Source organism: Trichosurus vulpecula, chromosome 3 (genome assembly GCF_011100635.1).
Source record: "Trichosurus vulpecula isolate mTriVul1 chromosome 3, mTriVul1.pri, whole genome shotgun sequence".
Classification (NCBI taxonomy): domain Eukaryota; kingdom Metazoa; phylum Chordata; class Mammalia; order Diprotodontia; family Phalangeridae; genus Trichosurus; species Trichosurus vulpecula.
Window position 1 is genome coordinate 377,608,810 of NC_050575.1, and position 17,393 is coordinate 377,626,202.

The window sequence follows — 17,393 nt, forward strand, 5'->3', positions numbered from 1 at the left end:
CTCTTGGAGTCCCTGAGTCCTGCACCAGTAAAGGATCCTGGGGAATTTCCCCCCCCCCCCCACCCCATACCAGGATCTGACTAAGAATGGCCAATCACATGTGGTGCTGATTGTCTGTCTCAACCAAACAAACCTCCCTTTAAGGGATAAGACTGACCTCCTCAGACCCCACTCTGAGTGTGTATTCCCACCAAGATCTTGCCACTATACAAATCTCCCTCCTGTTAGTGCCCTGAATCTCTGTCTGTCAATGCAGGTTGTCATATAATGTGGTGTGTGTGTGTGTGTGTGTGTGTGTGTGTGTTGCTTTCATTTTTGCCTGCTTGGTGCACCACATGCTAATAAAGCTTATGCTTCTCCTAGCTTCCCTAGGACCAATTTTCTGTAAAGCCTCTAACTGGGTTCCTTACTCTAGAAGGGCCTGGCAGTGAGGAGTGTTGGGGGGAGGGGGAAGAGGCAAAATGAGGACTCTTGAAGATGGAGAGATTAGAGTCACCTCAGATTCCTTCAAGCAATTCAGTCATGGGGATCTCCAGGGAAGTAGATAGTTGTGTGTGAGGACAGCAAGGATACAATGTTGCTGAATTGCAGACTTTATGGAGAGGAGCCTGGCCTCCTTCTGTCCCTAGTCTGCTCAGGCTCCTCTACATTCTCTGTCTTCTTCATGATGCTTGAATAAGATACTCCTTTGAATCTGTTCATTTTCACTCCTCCTTCAGGCTTCCTTCAGGACTCAGTGCTAATCCCACCTTCTGAAAGAAGCCTCTCCCTGTGTCCCTTACTGCCAGGGCCTTCCCTCCAAGATCATTCCCAATCTATCCTGTACAGATCTAGTTTGGGCCCAGCTGTTTGCATGCTGTCTCCTCCACTAAAGTGTAAACTCCTGGAGGGCAGGGACTATGTTTACCTTTCTCTGTATGCCCAGAGCTTGGTATAGTGCCTGACACATAGTGGGTGCTCAGCCAATGTTTCTTGCCTTGCCTTGACATTCTAATAGAGGAAAACAAAACAGGAGAGCTAAAAAAAGGAGGGGGAAGGGAGAGTGGGGGCAAGGCAGGTGGTGGGGAGGTGGAAGTGATCAGGGAGAAAGCTGGAAGGGAGGAAAGCAGCTTGGTGGAGGCTCCCCCTGGAAGGCCCAGGGAGCCACTAAAGAGGCCTGTACTGGGAGTCCTTCAGGTGGGGGAATTCAAGATCTATCTCACCAGTTTACATCTCTAAAATAAGAACAACAACTAGCATTTGTGTGATCCTTTATGGATTACAAAGCGCTTTATAAATAGTGTCTCATATTATCCCTGCAACAACTGAGAGATACAAGCCATTATTATCCCCATTTTTCAAATGAGCTAACTGAGGCAGAGGTCTAAGTGACTCATCCACAGTCACACAGCTAGTAGACGAACACTGGCCTTGCCAGGCCTAGGTCCAGCAGTCTATCTGTTACATTATTCAGCTGTATGAGATGGTCTTTAAATCTCATAATCCTATGAATCCTTCTTCAGAATTCTCCAACCTTGTCTAATATCTGGCTTTCAGCACTGGGGATGAGCATGCACCTGGCAACTGGGGTTTATTGGATCAGGTGGCTGCCCTGAGGTGGATCCAGAGGAACATTGCCCACTTTGGAGGAGATCCTGGCCTTGTGACCATCTTTGGGGAGTCTGCTGGGGGAATCAGTGTTTCTTCACATGTAAGTGGTTAAGAAATGACCCCAGACTGAAGGGAGCATCTTGCAGCCAAAACCAAGGCCTAGTCTCATGGACCTTAGTTTTTCTTCCTCTTCTCTTATCCCCCCCCCCTTCTCAAAACCATTAGGGCTGCTGACATTTCTCTAAGGCTGGCACTACCCTTGCCTTTCATTAGAGATGCTACTATACTCCCCTGCCCTAATCCCAATGAATCATCTAGGCCCTTCTTCCTCTTACTTTACTGGAGATAAAAGAGGAGTTATCCATTTTTTAAAGGCTTACTAGCAATTTTGAGTAAGAGTAAAAGAAATGTTCAGGGTGATGGTGAAATAATTGAAGGCCCAAAGGATCGCTGGTTTCACCACTGCCGTGCATCTCTTCCCAGTGCTTCTGCAGCCTGTGTGCGCCTTCCCACATGGCCTTTGTGAGCAGCTGTGGCTGCAGATCTGCTCTCTCCTTTCTTTACCTATGAGCCTCTGGGAGCTTAACATGGCTGGCCCTCATACGACAGACTCCATCAAAGGGCTTAGAGGCAAAGATCTTCTGGCTTGGTAGCTTTCCTCCCCCAGGAGTTTACACATCACTGACATAGCCTCCAGGCTGTGATAAGGCATGGGAGGAAGACTTCAGTGGAAGAATAATTTAAAAAAATAAATAATTGCTGATGGGAAAGTGGGCAATTCCCATGATATAGTGGGGAAAACTGTTGGATTTGAAGTCATTTGACCCTAACAACAACCCTGGGCTTTCTCATAATCAATAAAGAAACAATAATCAATAAACAATGTGACATTAAAAGGAGGCAGGGCATAGGAACAGCATTGCTGGGTTTCAGAGCACAGGCATGTTATCACAATCTATTACAGAACCACCCAGAGTGTCCAGGATCATGGCCAAACCTACAGAGTCCTCTTTTCTGTCTAACTATCTTTTAGGCCTGGTTGTACCAAAGGGTCCAAGGACCAGGGTCCCCTAGAAAGGCCCCTGTTTGGGACTGTCCTATATGGTTAACTTAAGGGTCTGGCATGTTAAGTAATAGTCCTGACAGTCTCCCCATCTCTGCTTAAGCCAGGAGTGTCTGGGCATTCCCATGACTGCTTCTTCTTCCCCTTTGCTGTTCTTTGCTCCCTCAGGTTTTGTCCCCCATGTCCAAAGGCTTATTCCACAGAACAATCATGGAGAGTGGTGTGGCCATTGCTCCTAACTTGGTTTCTTCCAGCTCAGAAATGGTCGTAAATGTAAGTTCTTGTTCTTTGGTCTTTGCATTCATCCTTATCCTTCCTAGGCTGATTGGCCTCCCAATCCCACAGCCCAGTGTCCCATTGACTTTCTAGCTCACCCGGGCTAGCTAGAAGAATAGAGGTCATCTAGTCTAAACCCCTCATTTTACAGTGGAGGAAACTGAGGCACAGAGAGGAAGGATTCAGTTCCTGGCTCTGCTTCTTTCTCTGCCTGTGATTGCAGGTCAGGCATTTCCTTCTTGGGAGCTCAATTTCTTCCTCTGTAAAAGTGGGTTCTATAAGATGTTTTGTAAAGTCCCTTCTACCTCCAAATTTTATTTCCTGACAACCCAAAACTAGCATGAATCGTTCCTTGAGGGGGCCCAGATACAGGTGAGATGGAATGATTTGTGAAGTCCCTTCTACCTCTCTGGGTCTGTCATTCTGTGACTTGTCCAGGGTCACACAATGAGCTAGTGTCTGAGGTGGTACCAGAACTCAGCTCTCTGAGGCAATGTCAGGGCTCTTTCAATCTTCTGTACCCCATCACTTGTCCTTTATGTATATTTAGTTCTTTTCTCCCGGAGGAAATGATAACCTCTTTGGAAGCAGGGACTGCATCTTTGTAACCTGCTCCTGCCCATCCCCATTCCCGCTGGCTGGCACTGAGCCCTATACAGAGCATGTTCATGATTGGGTGACTCACTCCCTTTAGACAGTCAGACAGATTCCAGCTTGGTCTCCTTTTCACCATTACTGCATCATCACCTATAGAAATGATCCTTTGTTAGCTTACTGGTGAGTATGAAAGGATCCCTCTATTGTGATACAGACCAGGGGTTCTTCTATGAGAATATTAACTCTTTGTGGGCGCCTCTTTGCAGGTCATTGCCAATCCATCTGCTTGTGATACACACAATTCTTCCTCCATGGTTCAGTGCCTTAGGAGAAAATCTGAGGATGAGATCCTGGCCATCACTAAGGTATGTAGGCTGAGAAGCAAAGGTTCTATTCCCAAGAAGAGCTGTCAGAACATCTTGGGGAGGGCTGGATACCCAGCCTTCATTAGGTGGGATTGGGGTGAAGACCTTGGGAATGTCCCTCTCTCAGCCTCAGTTTCCTCTTACTAACTAGGTGATCTTCAAGGATATTTCCACCTCTATCATTGTATATGTGACAGTCCCTTCTAGCTCTGATGTTCTGCTTTTCAGGATCTCTTCTACCACCAAACATTCTGTGCTCTCAACATTATTTTTTGTGCTAACGTTCCATCCCTTCCACTCTGCATATGCTTTGTCCTAAGAATGCTTTCCATCATTCTGTGTTCTAAACATTTCAGGTTCTAATGTTCTAAGGTTTTTCATGCTCTAGTCTCACTCTTCCCACTCAGACATTCTCTGTTTACAGAATCATTGCTTTAGAGCTGGAAGGATCCCTTCTAATCTGACTCTCACATTCTGGATTCCAACATTATTTGTTCCAAGTTTCCTTCCTCTGTTGATCTACTCTACAAGATTTTTTCCCCCTAGCTGTAACATTGTATGGTCTAATATTCTATAAGCTAAGGAATGGAGGATGCAGCAAGGTGGTGCAATGGTTGGAATGTTGAAAAAACTGACCCGAGTTCAACTGTAGCTTCAAACACTGTCATTTAACCTGTTTGCTTCAATTTCCTTACCTGTAAAGTGGGAATAATAATAATAACACTGATCTCTCAGGGTTGTTGTGAGGATCAACTGAGTTAATAATTGTAAAGTGCTTATTAGTACAGTGCTGAGAACATTGTAAGCACTAAATAAGCGTTAGCTATGACAGTGATGATGATGGAGGTGGTGGGGGTAGTCCCTTCTATCTCCAATGTTCTATTCTTTGTCAGCTTCCAGATCTAACACCCTATGGGTCTTTGGAAGAAAGAATCACAGTTGTGGAAAGGCTCTTTCTATCTTCTGGGATTGGTAGCTCACATCTAATTATTCCTTTCTCTCTTTTTTTGCTAGGCTTTTTTCCCCTTTAAATTGTTCTTTTTAAAGCTTTTATTTAGCATTTTCTTTTTCCCTAGTTATATGTAAAAACAAATTTTAACATTTGTTTTTAAAACTGAGTTCTAAATTCTCTCCCTTCCTCCCTCCCTACTCCCTACCCCCATTGAAAAGACAAGCAATTCAATATAGGTTATACATGTGTAGTCATGCAAAACATATTCAGAATAGCCATGTTGTGAAAGAAAAAAGAGACAAAAAAATCAGAAAAAGAAGGTAAAAAAAGTATGCTTCAATGTGTATTTATACACCAACAGTTCTTTCTCTGGGAATGGATAGCATTTTTCATCATAAGTCCTTCAGAGTGGTCTTGGATCACTGTTAAATATTTCTTTCCTGAAAAAAAAACACATTTGTGTTAACTCATTTAAACAATTTTGTAACAAGCACATACCATTGGTAGTACAAGTGTGATGTTATTGTCAAATTTCAGAATTAGAACCACTGAGTGGAAGCAGCAAGAGGGCTGGGAGCTCTTTACTTTTATATTTGTATCCCTGGCCTAGGACGGTTTGTGGATCTATGTATTGACTGGATATTTTACAAAGGAAGAAACTGAGTCCCAAAGGGTTTAAGTGACTTTGCCAAATGTCACATAGCTCATGACTCCAGATCTTTAGGACCAAGATCGTTATTCCCTGCATACTTTGCTTCTTCAAAAAACTCACTTAGTAGTACGTGTTAGGGCCCAATTAAATGTTAATACCAGATCTAAGTGAATCTCATTTTCAGTTGTTTTTCAGTCCTGTCTGACTCTTTATGACCTTGGCAAAGATACTGGAATGTTCTGTCATTTCCTTCTTTGGCTCATTAAGAAACTGAGGCAGACAAGGTTAAATGACTTGCCCAGTGTCTCACAACTAGTAAATATCTGAGGGCAGATGTGAACTCGGGAAGGTGAGTCTTTCTGATTCCAGGTCAGGTGCTCTGTCCACTGTGCCAGCCAGCTGCCTCTACATCTAATTCCTCTCTTCATTAGCTATGTTGACCTTTTTTTCTTTCATTCTGAAAACCATTATGTTTTTCATTCTGGTTTGACAAGAGTTTCCTCTTCTGGAAAATGAGGGGGTTGGACCAGATATTCTTCTAAAGTACCTTCCATCTCTAAATCTCCAGTCTTACAAATATCCTTTGCCAAAGCACCTGTGAGGAAGAGTTTCATTTTGGCTGTGCAGATGCCAAGGAAATGGGAGAAAAAAGGATTCCTGACTTTCACTCAAATCCAAGACCAGAGTTCAGAGAGTGAACACATTGGGGCCTCTCTGCCTTTCCTGCCCTATCTCCTATTACTTCCTGCATACACTCTGTGCTCCAGCCAAACTCATCTGTCCTCAGTCTTCTAAGTGTTCTTTATACTCTCTTACCTTCATGACTTTTTCCTGTAAAGTCCTCCCTTCTTATTGTCATACTGGTTTATAAAGTGCCTGTCTCATTACAATCTATGAGGTGGGGAGTGCAAGAATCATCATTCCCATTTTATGAATGAGTAAACTTCTGAGAAGGTCTCAGTCAATAGAGACTGGGCCTGGAGTCAGGAAGACCTGACTTCAAATCCAGCCTCAGACACCTATTAGCTGTGTGACCCTGGAGAAGTCACTTAACCTCTGTTTGCCTTAATCTACTAGAGAAGGAAAAGGTGAGCAACTCCATTATCTTGGTCACGAAAAGTTGAACACAACTGAACAACAACAAACCTCTGAGGGGCACAGAGGCAGTGACTTGTCCAGTTCTCCAGCATCACAGTCAATAAATATTAGACCTGGGTTTCAAGCCCAGGTGTCCCAATTTTTAACCCAGTCTTCCTTCCTCTCCCACCCTGCTGCCTTTGTTGAATTCATCCCCCTCTGTTAAAGTCCAATTGAATGTCCCCTTTTAGGAAACTTTATGGGAAAAGATCTTGATGATAATTTAGTCCAATGCACTTATTTTGTAGGGGAGGAGATTGAAACCAAGGGAGATGTAATTTGCTTCATGTTACAGAGTCCCTTAGCAGCTGAGCCAGGACTAGGATCTATTGTCTTTGAGGCCAGTGCTCTCCTGCTGTTTGTTCCAGAAGCACTTCTGGAGCAGCTTCTGTGTCCAGTCTGAGGGGACACAAAGTTTAGATAAGGTACAGGTCCATGATGGAACTGCCTTTCTTAGAGGAGAGGGCTTTATACCATACACAGGTAACAGAAACCGAGTATGTGGGGGCAGGGGTGTGTGTGTATGTGTGTGTGTGTGTGTGTGTGTGTGTGTGTGTGTGTGTGACAAGCACACGCAGCGGGAACTCTGAGGAAGGAAAAGGTCTTTCTGGCTGCTGTATCAGAGAAGGCTTTGTGGAAGACATGGCAGTTAAATTGCCTATTGAAGGAAGTAAAGAATTTCAGCAGGTAGCAATGAAGGATAGGTTATTCTAGCCATGGAGAGTGAAGTGAGACAAGGCAGAAAGGTGGGAAAAGGTGGTTGACTTTCTGTGGAGAGCTAAGAATCCACTGTTGGTGAAACATGATGTACATGGCACAGGTCAGACTCTGCATAGCATGAGATTAGGCTGGAAAGGTAAAGAGAGGGCTCTGAATGCCAAACTGAAGTGTTGGAGGTTTTTCTTTGGGTAATGGGTAGCCATGGGACTTTTTTTTCTTAATGCAGTGGAGTGCCATGAACACATTTGAGATAGGAAAGGTGTGTGTGTGTGTGTGTGTGTGTGTGTGTGTGTGTGTACTTGTGATAAATTAGAAGGGGAGACAGGGAGGCCAGTTTGGAGACTGTTGCAAAAGTCCAGATAAATGGGGACAGCTAGGTGGTGTAGTGGTTAGTGTACCAGCCCTAGAGGATCTGAGTTCAAATCCAGTCTAGCTGTGTGACTCTGGGCAACCTCATTGTCTCCAAAAAAGAAAAAAAAGAGTCTAGGGAAGTGATAAAACATATCTGAAATAGGATGGTAACAATGAGAATGATGGGAAAGTGAAATATGGAAGGGAAATTTTGCAGAAAGACCTAACTTTTCTTTCTTTTTTTCCTTTCTTTAGCATTTCAAGGTAATGCCTATTGCAGTTGATGGGCAATTTTTCCCCAAACATCCTGAAGAGTTGCTGGCTGCAGGAGAGTTCCACCATGTCCCTTCCATCACTGGTGTCAACAACCATGAGTTTGGCTGGGCAATTCCTATGGTAAGATTCTAGCATGCTCTATTCTGTGCCACCTTCTTTCTGATCTTGACAGTTTATGCTTCTCCAAAGAATCACAGACTTTCCAAGTTGGTCAGGACCGCGGTGGCCATGGAGTGAGTCTAAGTTAAAGTTGAAGGAGAGTCCCTTCCAGGGAGGGAAAACCTACTGTGTCCAGAGGCAGCTCCTTCCACTTTTAGGCAGTTCTCATGGTTGGACAGGGTATCATGACATCTAGTGGAAATTTACTTCTTTTTCAACTTCTTCCTGTTGTTCCTAGCTCTGCCCTAAGGGCAAATAGCTCAAGTTAAATGACTCTTCCAGGTGACCATCCACCAGACAGTTAAAGACAACTATCATGTCTGCCTCTCCCCTAAGTTTTTTGTTTGACCAGCAAAGGGAGTTCCTTCAACCCAACTGTATTTGGCAAGACCATGAGTCCCTTTTCAGTTTCTCTATTTTCTGCCTCAAATGTGATGTTCAGAAGTGAACAAAAGATTCCAGATACACAGTTATCCCTTCCACTTTGCCCAGGATAGGGGGTTCAGTGCCCTTGCCATCTGAAATATCTAGGAAAATTTTTGTCCCTCTTTTCATACCGGAGAAAAAGACTGAATTATTATGGTATTATAAGTTAAAATATGTTGATATTATACAATACTATACATATATTTTATCTATTTCTGAGTTTCTAAACTTTTTCCGTGTCATCTGCTGGCCTTTGCCTGTCATCTACAGCTTCTGCAAAACTCCTTGAAAATTCTCATTTAATTTCTTACACCTACCCACAACACATAGAAACCATGATGAGGAAAGTCAGGGTGTGGAAGGGATAACTGTAGCCTCCCCAGGGAAGAGCACAAAGGGACTCTCACCTCCTTATTCTGGGAAGCTGTGCTTCTCTTAACGCTGCTCAACATTGTGTTGCTTTGCACATTGCCATATTGCCCTGTTGCCTCCTTATGGGCTTGTGGTTCACCATAATCCTTAGATATTTTACAAATGAATTGCTACTTAACCATGCCTCCTCCCTCATCTTGAGATTGTAAGATTTTGTCTCCATTAAGTCTGTGACTAGTGGTTGCTCCAATATTCTAGCCTATCAGGTCCTTTTTTTTGGATCCTGACTCCAAGATCCAATGTGTTACAGCTGTCCCTCCTGACTTTGTGTCATCTGTGCATTTGCCTTTTCTAAAATCAGGAAAATTACTCTGAACAGGCTCTCCTGGAAGAATTGGAAGTGATTCAACCTTTGGTTATTTTCAATATGGATGACTCATTTCATGTGCAAATCTGCTCAGAAGTTTAGGAAGAGAAGCCCAAGCTAGGTCTAGTTCCCTTTCGGTTAAAATATCCTCTACAAGGCCCATTATTTTCTTTTTGGGTCTTTTATTTTAAATTAAAAAAATTTTTTTTGGAGGCAATTGGAGTTAAGTGACTTGCCTAGGGTCATACAGCTAGTAAGTATCTGAGGCTGTATTTGAACTGAGGTTCTCCTCAGTCCAGGTCCTGTGCTCAATACACTGTGCCATCTAGCTGCCCGAAGTCTCTTTATTTTATATGAACAGTGAATAATACCAGCTGACATTAACATACTATTTTATTGTTTACAAAAACTGCATTCATAGTACCTGCTGTGATGTTCATCACACTAACATGTTTCTTCCTATTTTGTAAAGTAGAGAACTGAGGCTCCAAGAGCAGAAATGATTTCACTCCAGTCACAGCTGGGACTGGAACCTGGGTCTCCTGATGGGAGACCAGGCCTCTGTCCTATGCACTTCAGGTCATTATATCTAACAGCCAATGAGACTATATAAATTTTACATATGACATGATTTTAACCATTTGTCAGTTGTCTCCTAAGCATATGCACATAAAGTCAGTTTATTTACACTGGTCAGAAAAATAGAATTCTATCTGCATCATTTCTAGCATAAGGTATTATAGTAAGCATCAGTCTAAGACCACTGGTCATTATGAAGAAACTATGACTGCTGTTTACATTATACTGGGCATTACCCACCCTTTTGCTGACCATTTTGCAAAATATCTTAAGAATTATTCAGTGTGTATTGGGCATTATTCAGTAAATCCTAAAAAAAAATCTATGGCACCAGTTCTTCCTTACAGGGTAATATGACTTTCTTGCATTAGATTTGTTTAAAAAATGCATAAATTTCATAAAGTTCTAAAGACCATTCACAATACACCATTTTTCTCCCAACAGGAAATGGACATTACTGGATTTAAGGAAGACATGGACAGAAAAAGTGTACAATCAGCACTGCAAAGTCCATTTTTGGTGAGATACCAGTTAATTAACATTTTTTTTCACTTAAAGCACCTACTATGTAGCAGGTACTAGGCTAGACACAGGGACAAAGTGAAATAGTCCCTGCCCTCGAGGAACTTACATTCTGTGAGGGAGATGACCTGTACATCCAGTGATAGATGGAAAACCTACACAAAGCAAATCTTGGAGGAGGGGTAAGGCCCTAGCAGCTGGAGGAGGGAGGAGGCAACAAAGGTGTTCTATAGAAGGGGCTGTTTGAGCTGAGTCTCACCAACGCAAAGGCATAGAGATGAGAGATGGAATGGGAAGTGTGAGGAATCAGAAAGTTGGCCTAACCGGACCACAGAGTGTGAGCAGGTAACAATGTATAGGAAGACTGGATGGGGCCATGTTGTTAAAAGCTCTAAATACCCAACAGAAGAGTTTATATTTAATCCTTAAGGTCGTGGGCATCCACTAGAATTTCCTTAGTTGAGGGAGGGGAGTAAAATGGTCAGATCTGTGCTTGGAAAATCACTTTGGAAGATAGTGGAGGATCGCTTGGAGTGGGGAGAGATCTGAGGCCTAGGGACCAATCAGGAGGCCATTGAAATAGTCTGGGGGAAGCCAATGAAGGTCTTTCCACCTTCTGACTTTCTTCTTTCATGGTCAGAGAGGGAGAAGGGACCCCAGACACCCCATGTAGCTCTGTCCTTTCCTTGAGTCCCACATCCCTTGTACCCCAGGTCCAACAACTAGTTGTCTAGTATCTTCTTGAGGAATTTAACCCTGAAGAGCAGGCCCTGATGGGGAGATGGTAAAGGGATCTAATGAGACCCAGGACCTATGAATAGTAGGCAAACTTGTGTGGGTTTATTCCTTATGGTTGTTCAGTTGATGAGTTATGTCTGACTCTTCATGACCCCTTTTGGAGTTTTCTTGGGAAAGGTACCAGAGCAATTTGCCATTTCTTTCTCCAGCTCACTTTTCAGATGAGAAACTGAGGCAAACAATGATCAGTGACTTGCCCAGGGTCACATAGCTAATACATGTCAGAGGTTAGATTTGAATACAGGTTCTCCTGACTCCAGGGTTAGTGCTCTATCTAGTGTACCACCTATCTCCCTTGCTTATTCATTATAATCAACCAACAAACATCCCCAAGCAATCCACCGCCAAGTAAGTTCATTTTTTCTGTTACTTTCTCTCTTCCTGGGTCTCCTATAGCGTATTCCTCCTAAACTTGGGCATTTGATGATGGAAGAGTATTTAAGAGATGCCAAGGACCCAGGAGAATATCGAGCTCAATTTCAGGAAATGCTGGGGGATTTGATCTTTGTTATTCCTTCCCTCAAACTGGCCAAATATCAACATGGTGAGTATGAAATTGACTCTTTTCAGAATCAGTGTAAAAATGTCTCATCTCTGGGGCAATGTGTGTAAGTTACCCCCATGCTCATGTAGAAGGAGGCTTCCGCTTCTGGCTTTGCTATCATAGCCTCCAGATTGGTTAAATCCCCTCATTAAATGTTCCTTCTCCCCTCATATCCCCACTTAACCCCAGCTGGGGGTCAAGGTGGGGGGAAATTCTGACTATTGTCTACAAATAATAATAATAATAATAACCCACATTTCTATAAGCAGATGTTCTTAGCTTTCTTGTGGGTATGCATTCTGGATCCCTTTGGAAGTCCAGGGAAAGGTAAAAAGTCCTTCCAGAGTAATGCTTTTAAATGTATAAAATAAAATACCTAGGAGAAAAAACCAATTACCTTAAAATTGAGTTATCTAAGTACTCAACTAAAATTAAATCCAAGAACCCCTGCTAGAGTGTTTTCTTGGTACAAAATACTTTACATCTATTTTCTCCTCACAACAATCTTATCTCAGTGGCTTGAGCATGGACTTGGAGTCAGGAAGACCTGAGTTCAAGTCCAGGCTCAGACACCTTCCAGCTGTGTGATCCTGAGCAAGCCATGTAATCTCTGTTTGCCTCAGTTTCCTCAACTATGAAATGGAAATGATAATAGCAACTCTCGGTTGTTGTGAGGCTCCAATGAGATAATATTTGTAAAGCACTTAGCACAGTGTCTGGCACAAAGTAGATACTGTAAATCTCATTCACAGGGTAGCACAGTGGAGAGAATGCTGGGCCTAGAGTCAGGAAGACTCTTTTTCCTGAGTTAGAATCTGGACTTAAACACTTACTAGCTGTGTGATCCTGGGCAAGTCACTTCACCCAGAGAAGGAGATGGCAAACCATCCCAATATCTTTGCCAAGAAAACCCCAAATGAGATCATTCAGAGTCGAATATAACTGACAAACAACTGAATGACAAATTCTTTCTCTCGTCCCCTCCCCTTCCCTTAGAGTAGACAGGACAGAGATTATCATCTCCACCTTCCAGTTGAAAAATCAGCCTCAGAGAAGTAAAAGGATTCCTCCAAGGTCATGTAGTCAGTCAGCAGCAGGCCCAGGATTCTAACCCAGGTCCTGTTACAACAGATCCAGCACTTGTTTTGCCTCTCAGCATCTATGTGGGGCAGTATTTGCTAAGGGGCTTCCCTGCAGGAGCTTGCCTGTTAATGACCAGCTACTATCACCCCCACACAAGAGGAGTGAGTCAGGCTAGGGGCCCCTGGCATGTGGCCCTACCCTGTGTACAATGTGTCAATAACCATGGCTGTTTCTTATGTTTGCCTAGGTCCCAGCTCTCCGGTCTACTTTTATGAATTTCAGCACAGACCAAGCATGTTTGATGGCCTCAGGCCAGATTTTGTGAAAGCAGACCATGGTGATGAGGTGCCTTTTGTCTTTGGACTGCCTCGTAAGCAATGGAGATGGGATGGAGTGGGAAGCTATGGCTTGGGGTAGGTGGCAGAGGGAGCAGAATCCGTGGGGCTCTAGCCTGCCATCTCCATCATCTACCTTACTCTCTCTGACATCAATAGAACAATAATACCTTACCTTCCAACAAAGCACTTTCCCATGCATCAGCTCATTTAATAATGATAATAACAATAGCTAAGAGTAGCTAGCATTTCTATACTGCTTGAAGGGTTACAAAGAGCTTCGTGTGTGCCATTCTCATTTGATAGCCTCAAAACAGCACTGTGAAATAGGTGCTGGTGATATCCCCATTGTATAGATGAAGAAACTGAGGCTGAGAAAGGTGACTCAGCTAGCCAAGTGTCATAGAGGTAGTTAAGGGTCTGAGTCAGGATCTGAACTCATGCTTTCTTCCTTCCATGTTCAGCAGTCAGTGCACCTATCATCTAGCTGCTGTGTGATCTTCCCAAATACCTTGTGAGGATAGCAGTGGGGGCGGGGGCAGGGATTGTGTCTGTTGCATAGAAGAGGAAACTGAAGTTCAGAGAGACCAGTGGCCTTATCTAATATCACAGTTAGCACGTCTAACCCCAAACCCAGTGTTCCTTCTGCCCTACCAGGTTCCCCCAGGGGGCCTTGAATAGGGGCCCTGAATAGGGGCCCAGCTGCCCGAGAAGAGTTTTTGTTTCTCATTTTTATTCTTTGTATTTGTATCTCCAACTGTTGGCATAGTTCTGGGTATAGAGGCAATGAATAGTTACCTGGTTTACTGAGTGATTGGAGATTACATTATCAGCCTTGGAAGTCCCCTTGATTGTTCAGGTGAACTGCATCAGGAAATTGAATCAGGATTCTGTTCAATTCAGTTTACATGATTAAACAAATCCAACATGCAGAGACCTCTGCTCTCCTTTGAGGGAGGCACAACACTTCCTGGAGTTGACTCCCCAACAGGGAAGATGAGGCAGGAAAGCAAAAACGCAGTTCCATATGTCAGTGGCAGGGTAACTTCACCAATATCCTCACCACTCCTCTGATGTAGACCCTAATTTATCATACTGTCTCCTCCTGGGTGATTCTTGTCCTTTTGCTTCCATAAATCCTGCACAGAGGATCTGTCCAATGTGCTGGAAGCCTTCCTGCCTTCCCTCCCTTCCTCCCTTCTTTGCTCCACCCCTCTCTCCCTTACTTTTCTTCCTTCTTTTCCTTCCTCCTTCCCTCTCTCCCTTTTCTCCAGTTAGTCTTGATTCATTTTTTTTTGTAGCAGTGCATCCATTTGTTGAATGTCAGACAAAAGTCTCGCATTTAGCATTCTTTGGAGTTAACTCCATTCTAATGGAGCTAATGGCCCCAAATATGCATTTTTGGAAGTCTTCTCTCCTTATTTTCACCTCCTTCCTCCTGTCCTGGAAGAACTACCTTTTTCTGTTTCATGACTTGTCATGGCCATTGAAATCATTACCTTGTGGGCCAGCTACTGCTGCTCAGCCTGTCTGCACTGCCCCAGGCAGGGGGCTTGAATGGCAAAGTTTACAGCTACCAGAGCTTGTGATATGCTGTTGTAGCTTAGAATAATAATAATTATTATTATAAATCTCATCCTTAATAGTCATGCAATTATTACAATTCATATAATAGAACATGCAATTTTAAAATTATAATATACTGTATTATAATATATTTTATACTATAATATATAATTATAGTACATAATAATACAAATATAATAATAGTGAGCATTCATGGGACACTTTTACAGATTTTGGAAAGCACTCTGTAAATATTATCTCCTTCTCTTTTTTTTACCCTCCCCCACACCCTGCAGTAGAGGTGTTATTATCTCCATTTTTCAAACAACGAAACAAAGGTAGACAGAGGTTAAGTGACTTGTCCAGAGGCATTCATCTAGTCAGTGTCTGAGGCTGGATTAGAACTTGGGTTTTCCTGATTTCCAGTCCAGCTGCACCACTTTGTTTTTTGGGGAGAGACTCAGTTATGGAGTCAGATAGAGTAGGCCAACAGAAGCCCCGGGAGGTCTTCTTGGAGGGGTGAAATTACTTGAGGAAGATAGATTCAGTGGCCACAGCAGGATTGAGTAGGTGGTTGGGGCTGGGGACTGGAGGAAGGGAGGCCTTTGGGTCTGCATTTTGACCTTAACCAAGATGTTTCTTTTTCTGTCCCAAGTTTTAGGAGAGGGAACAGAAGAGGAAAAACTCCTGAGCCACAAGATAATGAACTACTGGGTAAACTTTGCCCATCATGGGTAAGACAGCTGCCCCTTGGTTTCCCAGTGGTTTCCCTGTGGGGTAGTGCTTGTTCCTTGGCACATAAAGGTTTCCAACTTACACAGAAGTTCCCTGATGGAAATTTGTTCAGGAAAAAAAGTTAATTCAACCTAGAGGCAAGGTCTGGTGAACATTGTAGCCCTTCCCCAAGTTCATGGTCAGGGCTGGGGAGGCATTGGTCTGGCAGACTCACCCTACACATAAATTTGTCTTGAAAGGAAAACAAGAAACATCAGCAACCCTTTAGGCCTGCACCATCACCCTGGAGTGTCAGTGACTTCTCTTCCCCCTTGGGAAGCATTAGTTCAGTGGGACAGAGCCTTGGATGTGGAGTCCAGTGTTGTTGTGTTTGATTCTTTGTGATACCACCTGGAGTTTTCTTGGCAAAGATACTGGAGTAGTTTGCCATTTTCTTCTCCAGCTCATTCTACAGATGAAGAAACAGGGGCAAATAGGTTTAAGTGATTTGCCCCAGGTCACACAGCAAATAAGTGTTTGAGTCTGGATTTGAACGCAGGTCTTTCTGACTCCAGGTCTGGCTCTATCCACTGTACAACCTAGTTGCCCCATTGAAAAGGAGTCCAATGATATGAGTTCAATTCCTGATTTGGCTACTTATTTCCTATGTGAGTCCTTTTACTCTTTGGATCTTCTACCTCAGGTAGATTAGAAAGATTCAACATGAAAGATGAAGACCAAACTAATTAAAGATGGGTGAGCAAGCCTCTCTATGAGTACTACCACTGTCAGCTGACCCCTACCTTGAGGACCTTCCTTGGCTCTCAGGATGAGCTGATAATGGCTTTTTAAACTTGTCAATGCAGTGGCCCCTTTCTGGTCTAAATGTTTGGTTTTTCCTCCCAGGGACCCAAATGGTGGAGACCTTTTTCATTGGCCAGTCTATGACCAGAAGGAAGAGTACCTGCAGCTGAATTTGGAGTTGTCTGTGGGAAAGAGCCTGAGGAGAGATAAGTGGGAGTTCTGGACCAAGACTGTGCCTCAGAAGATGAAGGAACTGCAGACTGAAAAAGCCCGGGTGGAGTTGTGACCTCTGAGCATAAGCGTTTTTGCAATTGTTGCAAACCAATAATGCCACCTATCTTCTGTTACTGATGCAGAGATGTTACTGATCTAGATTAAATTTAAGAGTGTGTCACGGATACATTTGTAAACTACAGATAATAACAGCACCTACCTCTGGGTTCTTGTGAGGATGAAATGAGATATTTGTAAAAGGCTTTGTAAACTTTAAATCATTAAACAAATGCTAGCTATTATTAGCTAATATTATTAATTCCAAATCACTTTCCAGAAAGGTTGGGCCAGTTCACAGCTCCATCGGCAATGCATTCATGAAGAAAACCACTCTAGTATCTTTGCTAAGGAAACCCCAAATGGGGTCAGGAAGAAAAACCAAGGAACTGATTCAAGGGGGAAAGGTCATAGAAATCTCCAGAAACTGGGAGGGAGGGGTTTGCTTGTGTAATTCAAATTAGGACCCTGGACACTTCAGTTGAAGTGATGGGGGCAGCTCAAACTGGCTCCTGTGAACCCATTGTCAAATTCGCACCTTTGAAATCAGAAAATCCTCTAGTTCAGGGCTTGATTGGTTGTGTTGTTGATTACTTAGATTTAAGAACGTGTTGGAAACAATGTTACTCACACAGATTAAATTTAAGAGTGTGTCATGGATACGTTTGTTTGTTTTTGTTTTCCAGAGAGCTTGTTACTATACATTTACCAGCATATCCCTGCTGGATGGATGGATGTTCAAACCGTGTTTAGCCTTTAGGGATTCCATCTAATATTTTTTCCAAATTCTCTAAGACAAATTCTGAGGAGGATCTACCTTAAGTAGATCTTGGCCCCAGTTCCCCTGGAGCGCCCTTTGATCCCGTTCTTTTAGT

General features: G+C 43.2%; 1 protein-coding gene across 1 annotated transcript in view; it reads left to right on the forward strand.

Annotated features, from left to right (window-relative positions):
* LOC118840813 (pyrethroid hydrolase Ces2e-like) overlaps positions 1–16,541 on the forward strand; it is a 32,935-nt gene extending 16,394 nt beyond the window's left edge. Inside the window, exons 5-13 of the mRNA XM_036748165.1 lie at positions 1,537–1,690; positions 2,822–2,926; positions 3,793–3,891; positions 7,959–8,099; positions 10,327–10,401; positions 11,599–11,746; positions 13,077–13,199; positions 15,386–15,464; positions 16,351–16,541. Of these exons, the coding sequence (XP_036604060.1) occupies positions 1,537–1,690; positions 2,822–2,926; positions 3,793–3,891; positions 7,959–8,099; positions 10,327–10,401; positions 11,599–11,746; positions 13,077–13,199; positions 15,386–15,464; positions 16,351–16,534 (1,108 nt within the window). The 3' untranslated portion in view covers positions 16,535–16,541. The remainder of the gene's footprint in view (positions 1–1,536; positions 1,691–2,821; positions 2,927–3,792; positions 3,892–7,958; positions 8,100–10,326; positions 10,402–11,598; positions 11,747–13,076; positions 13,200–15,385; positions 15,465–16,350) is intronic.
* Positions 16,542–17,393: the final 852 nt, after the last annotated feature.